The sequence below is a fragment of the Cotesia glomerata genome, linkage group LG4 (genome assembly GCF_020080835.1).
Source record: "Cotesia glomerata isolate CgM1 linkage group LG4, MPM_Cglom_v2.3, whole genome shotgun sequence".
In the NCBI taxonomy this organism is placed as follows: Eukaryota; Metazoa; Arthropoda; class Insecta; order Hymenoptera; family Braconidae; genus Cotesia; species Cotesia glomerata.
Window position 1 is genome coordinate 9,866,066 of NC_058161.1, and position 14,189 is coordinate 9,880,254.

Genomic DNA, 14,189 nt, shown 5'->3' on the forward strand with positions numbered 1-14,189 from the left:
GAAATAAGCTGTCAGAGCTTTTAAAGAGGAAGGATTCCTCTACAACTTCTGGCCATGTTCAAATAAATATCATGAAATGTCGCTATGCGATAGATAATTTAAGCAAAAAAAATTATTTTAACGGGTTAATTATATGGGAAAACTTTAAATTGATCCAGCGAGTACTTAAAATTGAAATTAAGAACTATCCCTTGGTGAGAATTTTTTTTCCTATATTCAGAACAATATTTCGTCAATGGAGTGAGAAAAAAAAATAGTCGTCTCAAATGAAGCACCCTATTATATATACGTCTATATTTATATATATATATGTATAACTCCCGTGGAGAACCTTTTAAAATTGGAATTTTGAGTTCCTCTTTTGACAGGGGCTGCGTTTGGGCATTTCCTAAGATATTTTGGGGGGAGACGATGTATTTGATTTTCATAGAATTTTTTTTTTTAACAGAAGCTTAGTTTGGGCGTTTCCGGTGAAAATTCAAAATTTGGCTATATATATATTTGACTATATTTGACTATATACATATATTTTTTAGATGGATGTCCGCCAAGAAGCGTATGTTACGATAGAGGAGCTTTTGGAGGAGTCAGCAGAGTCACAGGAGCTCGACAAAGTACTGGACAGACTGCAGTTAGTGGCGGAAGAATTGCTACCAAATGGATAAAAAAACTGGAAGGTTGTGAATTTGTAAAAAGAAGAGGTTTTTTGGGAGCGAGATTGATCCACAGGTTCTCAAGTCCAGTTTGCGTTACTTACAGTAGCAATAACAAAAGCATTCAATTCATCAGCTATACAAGATTTGCCTAAAAAGATCTACCGTGATTATAAAGTTGAGATGCTGAATATGGCCTTTCGTCGTGCCTTGATCATGAGCCCACTAGCAGTGGTTAATAAAATTAAAGGGTCGGCGGCCCAGACAGAACTATTTTTCCACGCTTTAAAGCTTTTAAAAGAACATTTTATTTCCCGTAAACAGACAGCAGAGTTGCTGAGAGGTGAAGAAGAGGAGTCACAGGAAGAAGGAGATAGAGTTCGAGAAGGCAAGAGAAAGGCGTCATCGTCAGAAGGACGAGCATCAAAAAGATCGAAATACTCAATTTTAGAGTAATGAATGGTGAATATGTTCTAGGTCCTGTTGGATAAAATTGAGGGCAAGAGAATGCCGGAGGATTCCAGTGAATCAGAATCAGAAGGGTCAGAGGATCAGGAAGAACTGGATGAGGTCACGGTAAATGATACTTCGTCATGGAGGGCACCGGATCTTTTACCTACTGTTGAGAAACAACCTCAGAACCTAGATAAATTAGCATTGGTTTCGGTGGTCAAAGAAAGTGCGCCGTCAATACCTCCACCGACTCCGGAAATTAAAGCCCAAGAAATAGCGTGCCAGAAGTTGGGTACGGAGAATTGGAACAAAATCCGTTACAAGAAGGTTCAAAAGAAACTCCAAGCTTCTTCGGTATCCGATGCTCTGGAACAGCCAGTTAGAAGGTTTAGCTCCAAAATCTTTTTCTAATTCGATGCTGGAAAGGGCGTAAGAGATGGCTGGAATGATTACACACAGCTTGTTAAAGCAGAGGCAGAAGTTGACAGAGGGTATGCAAAAGATCGCACAAAAGTACTTACTCTATAAAAGACTTACTCTATTACACTTGTGCCAGACGTGTTGAGTTGGTGGAGGTTAGACGAAAAGCGTTTAAGCCAAAAGATGAGCGCATAGCGGCAAGGTTAGCCAAAATCCCACCTTTGTCTCATTTAGTCTCATTTATTCGATGAGGAGACTCTCTCAAAATTTTTTGACCAGCCAGGTGGATTTCAGAAGGTTTCCTCCTTTGGTCAGAGAAACTCCAAGGAAGGAGAGTATCATTCATCGAAGCCTAAATCTAGTCGCCCACCAGCAAGTTCAAGATACTCTCGTGACCAAAAGGGTCGTTAAAACCAAAAGGGTCGTGACCAAAAGGGTAATTAAAACAGTCATCGACTCCGTCGTCTTCCTTTCGAAAATCCAGTTCCAATTTCAAAGACACAAGAAAGTCAACAAAGAGAAGTGGCTCCAACAAGAAAGATCGTTACAGGAGATTATGACTGTCCGTTCCAGGGAGGCCAGTTGAAGGAGTTTGTCAGTCGTTGGCGTCAGTTGGGAGCTCCGAAGTATGTCTTGGATATGTTGGAAGACTACATCATTCCATTTGTAAAGAAACCAATAACATTACCGTTCTTAAAAGAAAATTTAAGGTGGTTTTCAACGAAAACTGTTCTGGGTGAAGCGCTTAATAAAGATTTCAGCAGAAACACGCAAGGCAAAGCTGGGTTCAAATCAACTGTTTATTATGACTAGAGCAACAGTTAAAGCAGCATCGAAAGCGATCATTGCTGGGTAGATTAGAACTGTCTTTAAAGATTTAAAAATCAACGCTAGTCCTAGATCAATAAGGTCGGCGTTGGCTTCATATCGGTTTGAGCAGGGAATGGAGTTAGATCAAATCCTTCAACGGGGGAATTGGCAAAGACAAGTGAATTTCTTCAAATTTTACTGTAAGGAAGTTCAGAGACCTAAATCAGGACAAAGTAAGGAATTAGAACTAAGTACATTTAGTGCAGTATGACTGTTAAAAGGCTGGTCAAAGTATATTTTATTTCTATATTATTATTTAAAGTACAAATTTAAATGTTAAAAAGAAATTCAGTACAAATTTAGTATTTGTTAGACTAATTTTATTAGTGTGTAAGTCTATTGTTAATTCATCAAATAAAACTTTAATTACTTGTTTAAATGGTTTAAAAAAAAATAAATAAATGAATAAAATAAAATAAAGTAAAAATGTAAGTAATAAAATTTCTTGTTTCCAAATAGTTAGGAAAGGTTAAGTGATATTTTTCGGGTCACAATACGCTAATGGTAACGGCAGAAGCTAAACATCTCTCCGATAGGTCAAGCCAAAGGCACAGAGATGAAATATACAAACCATTTTCTACACTGAAGGATAGAAAACGAATATTTCAGATCTTGCCAAAGGCTTGACCTGAGCAAGTCCTTGCCAGCTAATTCGCAGTAGGTACTAAGGACTCACAAGCCTTGGTGGCGCGGGCTACCCGGCACCAGCTGATGAGGGAGAAAAGGGGTTAAAACTCCCTCTTTCCAGGCCTTAAAGGGGCCAATATTAAGCAACTTTGGATAAGTATGTGCGAAAGATAAGGTAAGTAATCTCCGACAGGTCAAGCCTTTGGCAAGATCTGAAATAATCATTTTCTTCCCTTCGGGGTAGAAAACGGTTTATATTTTGTTTTTGAGCTCTTCGAGCTCCAAAATATATTTGTGTTATTCTGAGCACTTGGAGCGTGAACTGGTCAGACTAACAATTTCATAGAAATTCTGGAAAAAACATTTTTTTCGACAACGATATCTCACGAACGAATCAACCGATTTTGACCGGACCGGTAGCGATCGATGTGGTTTTTCAAGCTCTAAAAATTATCTTGCAAAATAAAAAAAAAACTAGGAAGAAATGTCGGAGTTATGTAAGAAAAACACTTTCCCAAATTTTTCGTTCACGATATCTCACGAACGAATTAACCGATTTTGATCGCGTTGACGGCGATCGATGCAGTTTTTCAAGCTTAAGAACTAATTATTTTTTTAAATCGATTGATTCAGCAGATTAAAAGTTAGTTGAAAAAAAAACCATTTTTGAAAATTTTATTTTTGATATTACTTAAAATCTACCGGCCTGAATTACCTCAAATAGTACAAAATATCTAAGGGCAAAGAAACTCTTTCGATTGCTGCCAATCTCGTTTCAATCGGTCAAGCCGTTCAAAAGTTATGAGAGGTTTATACACACACACACACACACACACACACACACACACACACGTATATATATCATCGCGGAATCGTTCGGGGAAGCTTCTCAGGACCTCAAAACGTCAACATCCGTTGGAAACTCGATTTTCGAAAAACGGTGTAAAACCAATAACTTCCCAACATTTGAAAATTTTCAATTTTCTTAGCGGAAATTTAAAAATGCCCGCAAAAAAATCAGCACCAATGACCTTGTTTGACCAAGCATGAGTCAGGCATGATCATATATGAATATGCATGACCAAGCATAAATTATGTATGATCATCCACGATTGTGTAAAGTCATACTCAGTTACATACACTCAATCATGACTAGTCAAACACGATCATGCATGGTTGTCCATGATAAATGTACAGTCATTCTCAACCATGTATAGAGAAAATTGAAAGGTCTTGCATGAGCTTCAATAATTGAGTAAGTTAAAAGCCCCAATAGATGATCACGTACCAGTATATGATCACTCCATGTATTTGTATATCTATATTCACAAATATAGGTATACAAATACATGGAGTGATCATATACTGGTACATGATCATCTATTGGGGCTTTTACCTTATAGCCTTGTATGATCATATACGACTCTTGCTTGACCAAGTCTGATCATGCATGATTTATGCTTGGCCATACCTGATCATGCAGGATAACTTTTCATGCTCCTAGAATCATAAGACATGGGCGAGCATGACTGGGCGTGGTTTTGATTGGTCGTTCAAAGTTATATTTGATCAAGCTCCATCAAGCTCCATCAATATTGTGCAAAATATCAGTAAGGGACGGCTAACCCTATTATAATATATAGGATTGTATAATTATTAAAATTTTGGTTTATTTATCAATTAAGGAAAAACTGCGTAAAAGAATACACTTTCATGGTGCAGACAAAGAATCGCTGTTAAAATTAGTTGATCGCAAAGCTGTACCAAAGTATATAGGAGGAGACTTGGATGTGCCAATTCAACCACTTGGAAAACCGGTATGGGAATATTATTGCAATTTTGAAGAAGAATTTGAAGGTAATACTATTTTAAAATTGAATATAGAATATATTTGAAATATTTATGTTGTGAGAAAATCATTAATATTATCATTATATCTACTTATTATTATTATTACTATTATTAATATTATTATCATTAATTACTATTGCTTTACTATCATTACTATTGCTTGAATTATTAAAATATCTTGAAACTAATATTAAATCTGCGCGCATTATTTTTAGTTCCCGTCCTACCGCTAGAGCACGCCAAAAATACTTATTCGTTCGCTTGACGACTCTTATCCCGTACTTTTATAAGCGCAACTGATAACGGAAAAATCATTCCGAATAAGGAACTCTATCTGTGAGTGTTGTGGTCGCTGGATTACGAAACTCTATCTGTCTTCCCTTACTTTGGTCCGCTGGGATATTTGTAAGGTAAGATTGATTAAATTAACCGATTAATTTTGGTTTTTGTATGACAATAGTCATACTCTGATCAGGATTAAACGTTCCGCAGTGCTTATGCCTTCTGCATGTGTACTGTGAACCAATTCGAGTAGGTGGTGCGAGAAGGATACTATCCGCTCGTACCCGGGTAGAGTATAGGACTCCTGGGGGACGACGAGTCACCAGGAAGGGGGTATTAGCTTTGTATTGTTAGACCGCGTTTGTAACAAACCAGAATTCTACGTAACCGACGGTTAACTTTAATCGTACCCTAAAATTATTTTATTCACTTATTATTATTCTAGTATCATTACTTTAAATGCATTGTTTATTGTAATAAATTAAATATTATCTTGTTAATAAATTGTTGTTAAACATCAAGGCAGATAATTTATTATTTCATTTAATTAATTATTTATTTTAATTATTTTATTATTATTCTTCATTAAAATACGATCCTGGACACGACGAGCTAACGAGCTGAAGAATAACCCGTTACAATGTAGCTACAAAAAAACTAATTAAATAAATAATTTTTCAGAGGCAGCGAAACTTGGGTATCAGAAGAAAAAGTAACATTCTCGTCAAGCTATTTGATTTTCATAGTTAACAATTATTCATAGATAACAATTTTATTAAGTATTCATGCGATATAAGTACAATCTTGATTTTTGCTTTTTTTCACTAAATATCTTACACTCCTTCATCTCTTTCAGTACTACTTAACTGTTACATCGTTTATGTCAGTTAATAGTAATTAAAACTACAACCACCTTTTTCCTGGTCTTTCTATATTTTTTATTATTTATTACATTCACTCAAAAAATAAATCAATTATTATAATCATAATGTGCGTACATTACATCTTTCACTAGCACATCACACTCAAAAAAGATATTAATATCAAATATTTCTTAGAAATACATCTAAAATTGATTTTATACAACACAAACATTCGTTGATAAAAAAAAGTTTGTGCCTGCACATCCCTTCATGTTATAAAACTGAATTCAGAAACTAAATTTGAAACATTATTCTTCGAAGTTAATATTTTTGTGTTATTCGATACGACGAATAGTTATTGTATCAAAAACTCTTTATTGTCTGTTGAGTATTAATAATTTTCCATACTTTCATTTCTTTACAGATATATATTTAATTTAACATAAACCCTTTAGGTGTTCACTTTTTTTTTTTAATTCTATGAAAATTTCTCCTACATCCGCATTAATTTTTATTGAAACCATATGAATTTATTGCTGCAAAAGAAAAAAAAGTAATTAATAATAATTATATTATGAGTTCACTTTTTTAAAACAATACTATTGAATCAAATGAAAAGTTGGCTGTCTATATACCTCACATACATGTTAAAAATAGCAACGGTTTTTTGTTTACAACGTAAATGAATAAATTGTTAATTCGAAATGTTTCCTTTTATTAAAAAAATTTTTATTAGTTAATTTGAATAAAGAAACCTGTTCTTGAAGCGAAAACATAAGATTCTAAGAAGAAAATAAAATTGTTTTTATTTCAAAATAATTTTTCTTCGATAAAGAATTAGATTGTATTGATTGAAGATCATATTGAAAAAAATTTTCAGAGTGATTTGAGAGTGGATGATTTTCTATTGATTTATTCCCTTCGGAGGTAAAATTCACTCCGAGACAAATTTAACTTATATCATGCTATGTATTTAATCCTTCGTCACTTGCGTCATGAGCAGATCGCCGCCTAACAACTACTCAACCTATAGAGACTCACTATAGTGCGAGCGAGAAACTAAAAAAAACGCGACTGACGAAGGGTTAAAAATATACGCCTTTTTGGTTCCGCAGAAAAAAAAAGACATCTGAAAAAATTTCTTTTTCCAACCAAGTTGGGAATGTAAAAAAGTAAAAATTTGGTTAAAGAATGCAAAAAAAAATGTTGTTGACATACGCCTTTTTCGCTTTAAGAAAAAATATTTTTTTAAGTCAAAAGGGAAAATATGATCAAATGTTTAAAATAGATTTTAAGGACTTTAAAACGTCAAGATTTGATGAAAAATTGATTTTTGAAAGTTAAACTGAAAACACTAACACTGTGAATTCACTTCCGATTTTTTTCAGTGTATACTCTCGAATTAGGTGACAATAGTTATCGATTGAATATATTATTCTCTTAAACAAAAATGATAAGATTTAAGCCAAGAAAATTGTGAAACAGAAAAACTGATTGTATTCAAAATAGAGTCCTTGGATCAAGATTATCACTCTTGAATCAAACTAGTTTTTCCTTCGGTGCAAAAAAAAATTATCATAAATAGTATTTAAAATTAACAGTATTTAGAGTTTGAAACTTGTAGTCATTATTACCTTCATATTCTTTATCACACATTAATAATAATTCGAGCCACTGTGCTCCTGTAACTCTAGGAATAGAAAGAGTTCCACCATAGCATTCGGGTAAGCATTTTGGTGACAAATATTTATGCAAAGATTTGCGGTCAGTACCGTGGAAAATAATCTATAAAAATATTTATTAAAAAATTTTTAGTAATTTATAATAAGTCAGGTGAGTAAGTCAATATTAAAAGAATAACTTACTCTGTCCTTTAGCTTTTGTCTAAGAAAAGGTTTAAACAATGCAAATACCATGTTAAAAACGTATGGTTGGTTGACAATATGAATGTTCTTAATTCTTAATGGAACGGCGTCTTGAAGCCAATCAACAATTCTTTTAGCAAATGGCGGAGTAAATTGCCAAGTTTGTTGTAAACTCAGCCCATCCATATCAAATATCACAACCGCACCGGCTATTTGTGAAGTTGGCTCCAACATGGCTGCTTCTAAGTATAGTACACATCCTTTGAATACTTCATCCAAGGATACTTTGTTATGCTTCCATTTTTTTCCAAGCTCAATGATTAATATTCTTCGTCCGTTTTGATCACGATTAGGGAGAACAGTTAAAATATTGTGCTCAAAAATATTTTTTTCATTGCTCGGTTTTAGACCCTCATATACATTCGCATGTTTCACTTTGAATGAATAATATTCACGGACGAGTTTGTGAGCTGACTCAGGGTAATATTTACATGGTCTCAAGAATCTTATGAGCCAAGATTCATTATGTAGCGGACATTTAAGATCCGTATCTTCTATAAAAACAAAAAAAAATAAAAAACAACGGATTATTTTTTGAATATTCAATTACATTATTAAATAAAATTGAATGTATAAATTTATAAAAACAATTTATTTTTACTTTTCAGTAACTCTTTCAATTCTTCCACTGCTTTCTTTTGAACTTCTGGTGTTTCTCGTAATTCTTTTTTAGCAACCTCTTGGATTTCTGGTGTTGGTGGCCCAAGTTCAAATTGTAATACGAAATCTCCAAGTTTTAAGGAGGGCATCTGTTCCATATCAGTCAACATGGTTTCTGTAAATTTTAATAAATTCATTAAAATTTTGAGTTTTATCAAAAATTGCATTACAAGAAAATTCTTATTGTTTGTAATTATTACGAAATTTTGTTTAAAATTATTGCTTGAAATTTTTTCTGGTTTTACATACAAAGTGAAATAAGAAAATTTAATATTAAAAATTTTAACTTATTTTGATAATATAATAATTAAATTTGACAATATATTCAATACTAAATCGAAAATGTCAGCGAACATTGAGAAAAAAAAAATATATTTATGTAAACAAACATAATTATAGTAAAGAATTCGACCTGTTGCGGATGTAATTAATTACGCCGGTGAAAACTTAAACTCTCGTAATTAACATAAATGAATTTTCACATTTAAAGAATCTGTTTTTACTTTTAGTTTAAATTGAGACCATAAACGTTATTATTTGTTTTCATAACTATGAATATGATGAAACGATGACTAAAGCAAACATCAGTTTTTTTTTTTAAATGAAACAACATATTACTATATGAAAGTATAAATATGCGGTTGACTCACGTTATCACACAAGCATGCTGATATACATATTTCTCTCTCTACTTATGATGTTTAGTATCAAACAGTAGTCATTTGGTTTTTACAAATTACTTTCAGATAAATGATGACATCATCGAATAAATTCATATATATATTGAAATTCAGAATACGTTTATCTAATTCTGACAATAATTTTAACGGAAAATTTATTTAATCATCAATTAACAATTTTTTGAATGCATATGACAGTCATGTACATTGAATAATTAATTTTTTTTCTATTTTACTTCAAAAGTCAGCAATACAATTTATTTTTCATTAAAAATTGAATGAGCGTTATGAAGCGTGCATTCCTGGATTTTTTTAACCTTTTTGAAGGAAAAAAATTCAAAAAAATCACAATTACCATTTTGAAGAATTGTTAAAAATATCATTTATGTAGTTTGTAATAATTTCAAGAGATTTAAAAATTCATAGAAAAAAATTGTTTTTTAAATTCCATGTAACAGTGAAAAAACATTATATTATAGTACTTAGTAACTTTAATATGTAATTTTTTTATTCGAAAACCTAAAAAGTCAAGATATTTAAATTTTGGATGCTTAAAGATATGGATATAAATGATATAAATGTTTTTATCATTATGCAATGATTTTTTAAACGTGACTAGTGATCAAAGTAGTTTTATCCGTTGAGTAACCAAACTCGTTTCTTGTTAAATACATTTTTCGGAACTATAGACCAAAATAATATTACTAAAATCAAGGTTAATGAGATTCGAAATGTCTAAAAAATTCTTTGACGTCATTATAAACTTAATGGCAACTAGGCAACTAAAAAAATTATCATTTAAATATTCATTATCCATCTTGTACTGAGTAAAAAATTTCTATAACTACTAATTAAATAGATAAATTCCTCATTTGTATTAAAACATTTAAGTTCGGTTTAAAAAAAAAAACATTTTTAATTGCGTTGAAATATTTGTTAATCTATAAAAGTAAGCTAAAAAGTTTGGTGAAAAAATTTTTTTTCTGCATACAATGCATATAAGCTTCAAAATAATTTGAGATATTCATCATATTAGATTAAGAACACATTATTAAAAATGATTTTTAGGAAAGTTTAGGAAAAAGAGCTACTAGAAATTATTATGTATAAAATTACGATTATAAGCTCGATAAATGAATTAAAATAATGTGTGTTTAATATTTAAAAGCTGCAATAAAAATTGTGAATTGCTATTATAAAATCGAATTTAAAATTATAATTTATTTAACGTTACACATCTAATAAAAAAAAAATAATGAAATTTTGGGATCACAATTACTTTGCAGAATAAGTTAAAAAGAAAAAAACATAAAAAAACGCTACTATAATTTCATGATTTCCAAATAATTGTTTCTATTTTATTACATAATTCCAGACTATTACAATAAAAAAAAAAATAAAAATAATCAATTGACAACAACGTAAAATCATTGTAAAAAAAGAACGAAGAAATCCTAGCTTAGACATTAATCACGTTTAACCGCAATGCACTAAGTAGTATTTCATGAAGTATATTACATAACAATAATGTAATGTAAGAACAGTGGACTATATGGAGGATTACACGTCTTGTTCAGTAGATTGGATAGAGAATGGGAGAGCCATGACTATATTAATATCACTTCAACAACTATATATAACACTCTAGTGCTTTGTTCTGGAATATCAAAGTACGTTCTCATAGATATAGTCAAATATGTCATCGAATTCCTCAATTTGCGCAAGCACTTGAAACGCTCTGCATCGAAAATTACGAAGCGTTGTGACCTGCCGTGGAAGCATAATACTAACTCAACATAATTCTCTTGCGACAGAATAAAATTCCTTTTGGTAGCAAACTTCATTGGAAATTTACCATGATATTATCTCTATTAAATATCAGCTCTGTAATTTATTTAATTATTTTTTCTAATAACAAAATTTTGTGGAATAGTTTATTTATACTTTATGCGATACAGGATTAATAATTTTATACTTATATAAATGAATATAATTTCAGATAATTTTTCTATTATAAATTTTATTCGTAATTTTTTAACTCTTCGATAAATTAAACGTTTTTTTACAAATAATAAATTAAAAAAAATTAATCAATTAAACAGCGAATTCAGTGATTAACTGATAATCAAAGATATCGATGTTATTTATTAAAATGGGATATAACTTAGTTACAACAAAAATAGTAGATTTTATAAATTAATTATAGCATGAAAAAAAGTTCTTGAACAAAGTACGAGGTTTTTATTAGTAATAGATCTTGGCTGGTGTATGTAATACGAAAAAAACTCGAAAATCAAGGTATTTAATGCTTTGATTATTCGTTACCTCATTCTTTATCGGCGTCTGAATACATCTATATAATTTTTTATAAGAGCTTGTTCTTATAATAATTGCATATATGAAAAACATAACATTAGTATCTTCTCAACCAGAGAAGAACCTAACGAATCGTATGCATACACGCAAGTTCAATTGTTGTTGCACAATAGTAACATTTCAAGTTTCGCTCTGCAAAACATTCATTTTTCATTCATGTTTTTTGTTTAGATAAATCAAAATATTAATCAAATCCTATGATAGAATTGCAAACAGTAAAAAATTTATTATGGAAATATTTTTTTCATTCACGAATGCAAATTGCAATTTGTTTTCAAAAAATTCATTTTTGTAGTCTTATAAAAAATGAAAATAAATATATACAAATAAAAAAATATAATAATTCGAAAACATTATATTATGGCATATTTTAGTCCATATTTTAGGGAAATGTGAATTGCATTGGACAGGTAGTTGGACAGTTAGCCGGGTTCGGAGTTTCAGAACTAAATGTCTATAATTTATATTATGAATCTCTCACCAGATCTATCGCTTGCAAAGTTTAATTTGATTCAAATTTACTCTTATGTCAATCAATTGTTTATTGCTAATTCAAATTAATGTACTTTTGAATAGAGTGCATAAATATTAATTAAGCAAATTAGTGATGTTATTTTTGAACGAGATTTTTTAACTGGATTTTTTTAAAAGAATTGGAAGAGAATTCTAATTTAATTTAGAAGAGTATTTCAATCGCTGAGTATTTTACATCTTATGTGTTCAATTGTACTGTTTATTTGTTTTAACTATATAATCAATAAACACTTTCATCACTTTTAAATAATTTTTTTTTGGAAATAATTAAGATTTGATTAAAACATATTTATAACACATAGTCTCAAAAAGTAAAATTTTCAGGAAAATGTATTCATCGCTTTTGCCGTCATGTAAAATTTACTCAGAATTTTACCATAATATATGTCAAATATTTTACTAAGTTTCAAAATAAATACCATTAATTAACAAATTGTTATTTTTACACTTATGGATGCGAGTATGTTAATTTTAATAAAACTAGGGACTTTTATTTTTTAGGCGATAACTTTGGATGAGTTCAAAATGTATAAGATCGGTGGATTATTTAAAATTTTCCAGACATAAATAGAAATGCGATTTTTCTGACTTTATTTACGATTAACTTTTTAATATGAAATAATTCATTATAATTTCATGAGAGATGTATGGTTAGTCGGGTAAAAAATACCTTCAATTTAATTTCAGCAACTAATATAATTGTATTAATTTTGATATTAAATCAAAATATAAATTAGTTTAGACATTTTAGTTAATTAAAATATGAAAATTAGTAAATTACGTTAGAAAAAATTTTTTTTAATTTTGTTGTTAAATAATTTTTTATTGAAAGATATTTATTTTCTCATAATTTACGCTCCAATTATTTTAGCTTTTATTTTAATTTCAATAAGTTTTATAGGGTTTAAAAAAAATTCTTTCAAATTTAACAAAAAAATGTTCCGTATATACTGATATACTATCGGATAAAAATAAATAAAATTTTTATCTGTGAAATCAAGAAAGTCAAACAGGACAAAAAAATGGATTCATTATTAAAATTGATGGAACCGTAAAATTTTTAATTAGAATTTGATCAGCGACATTAAACTACGTGCATCAGCATTTCGTTTTCATTTCCGGACACGAGAAAACCGGAAGAGTCGGTAATTGTCCCGACAGAATATTCGAAATTACACTCTGTACTATTTAATAGAATGTCATTTGTCTTTTTTGAATATTATAATAATAACAATCAACAATCATACAAATCAAAAATTTATTGAAATAAATAATTTATTTCTACTCACTTTCTTGAATTAATGCCATTTTTATAAAATTTTTATTCCAACACAAATATTCTGACTGTTAAAATAGAAGATAATTTTTTAACTAAATTACTTTTACAGAAATTTAAGTTTATCATTAGCAGTTCAATAGTACATTCGGAATTAATGCAGTTGTAGAACAAGTTAAGTATCTTATATGTAGTATTCCCCGCCTAATGATCGCCAACTTGCGTGTTTTAAAATCCACAATGCCCACAACATATTATTCTTCTAGAAAACAATAAATTTTTAAGAACAATTCATCAAGATCCCCTCTTATTTAACGCATACTTATACCAGATTGGCTGTTCCATTACCCAATGTACCTTTTTTTATTTTTAATATTTAGTATTGTTTATCTCTTTTTTATATACTAGTTCAGCATTTTTATTTATATAAATACTGGTAAGTACTTATGCTCTATGACGATAGGTTATTTTTTTTTCCACCAATAAAAATTTAAATCGAGTTTTATTACCGACCTATACATAACTAAACAAGTGGATGAGTAAAGTAGACAAGCACACATTGAGTAGTCGCGTGTCTGACAGTTCACCAATGACAGGTTATTTTAAATATAGTTTCGATCATGTTCTTTATTATTTCCTTTACAAATTTGTTTTATGTTTTGTTGTTTGAGAAGAATTTTTGCAGTTTCAACACCATTGATTGATTGATTGTATGTTTG

At 30.1% G+C, this 14,189-nt stretch overlaps 1 protein-coding gene across 3 annotated transcripts in view; it reads right to left on the reverse strand.

Annotated features, from left to right (window-relative positions):
- Window positions 1–5,888: 5,888 nt before the first annotated feature.
- Window positions 5,889–14,189, reverse strand: part of LOC123262575 (alpha-tocopherol transfer protein-like) — a 16,051-nt gene continuing 7,750 nt past the window's right edge. The window contains exons 2-6 of one of the 3 annotated variants that reach the window (XM_044724816.1): window positions 11,622–11,627; window positions 8,546–8,719; window positions 7,885–8,438; window positions 7,654–7,804; window positions 5,889–6,555 (exon numbers count right to left, since the gene is read on the reverse strand). In XM_044724816.1, coding sequence (XP_044580751.1) covers window positions 6,524–6,555; window positions 7,654–7,804; window positions 7,885–8,438; window positions 8,546–8,714 — 906 coding nt within the window. In that variant the 5' untranslated portion in view covers window positions 8,715–8,719; window positions 11,622–11,627 and the 3' untranslated portion in view covers window positions 5,889–6,523. Of the gene's footprint in view, window positions 6,556–7,653; window positions 7,805–7,884; window positions 8,439–8,545; window positions 8,720–9,016; window positions 9,040–11,621; window positions 11,628–13,483; window positions 13,854–14,189 lie in introns of those variants that run through there. The other 2 variants (XM_044724814.1, XM_044724815.1) reach the window with 2 other exon arrangements.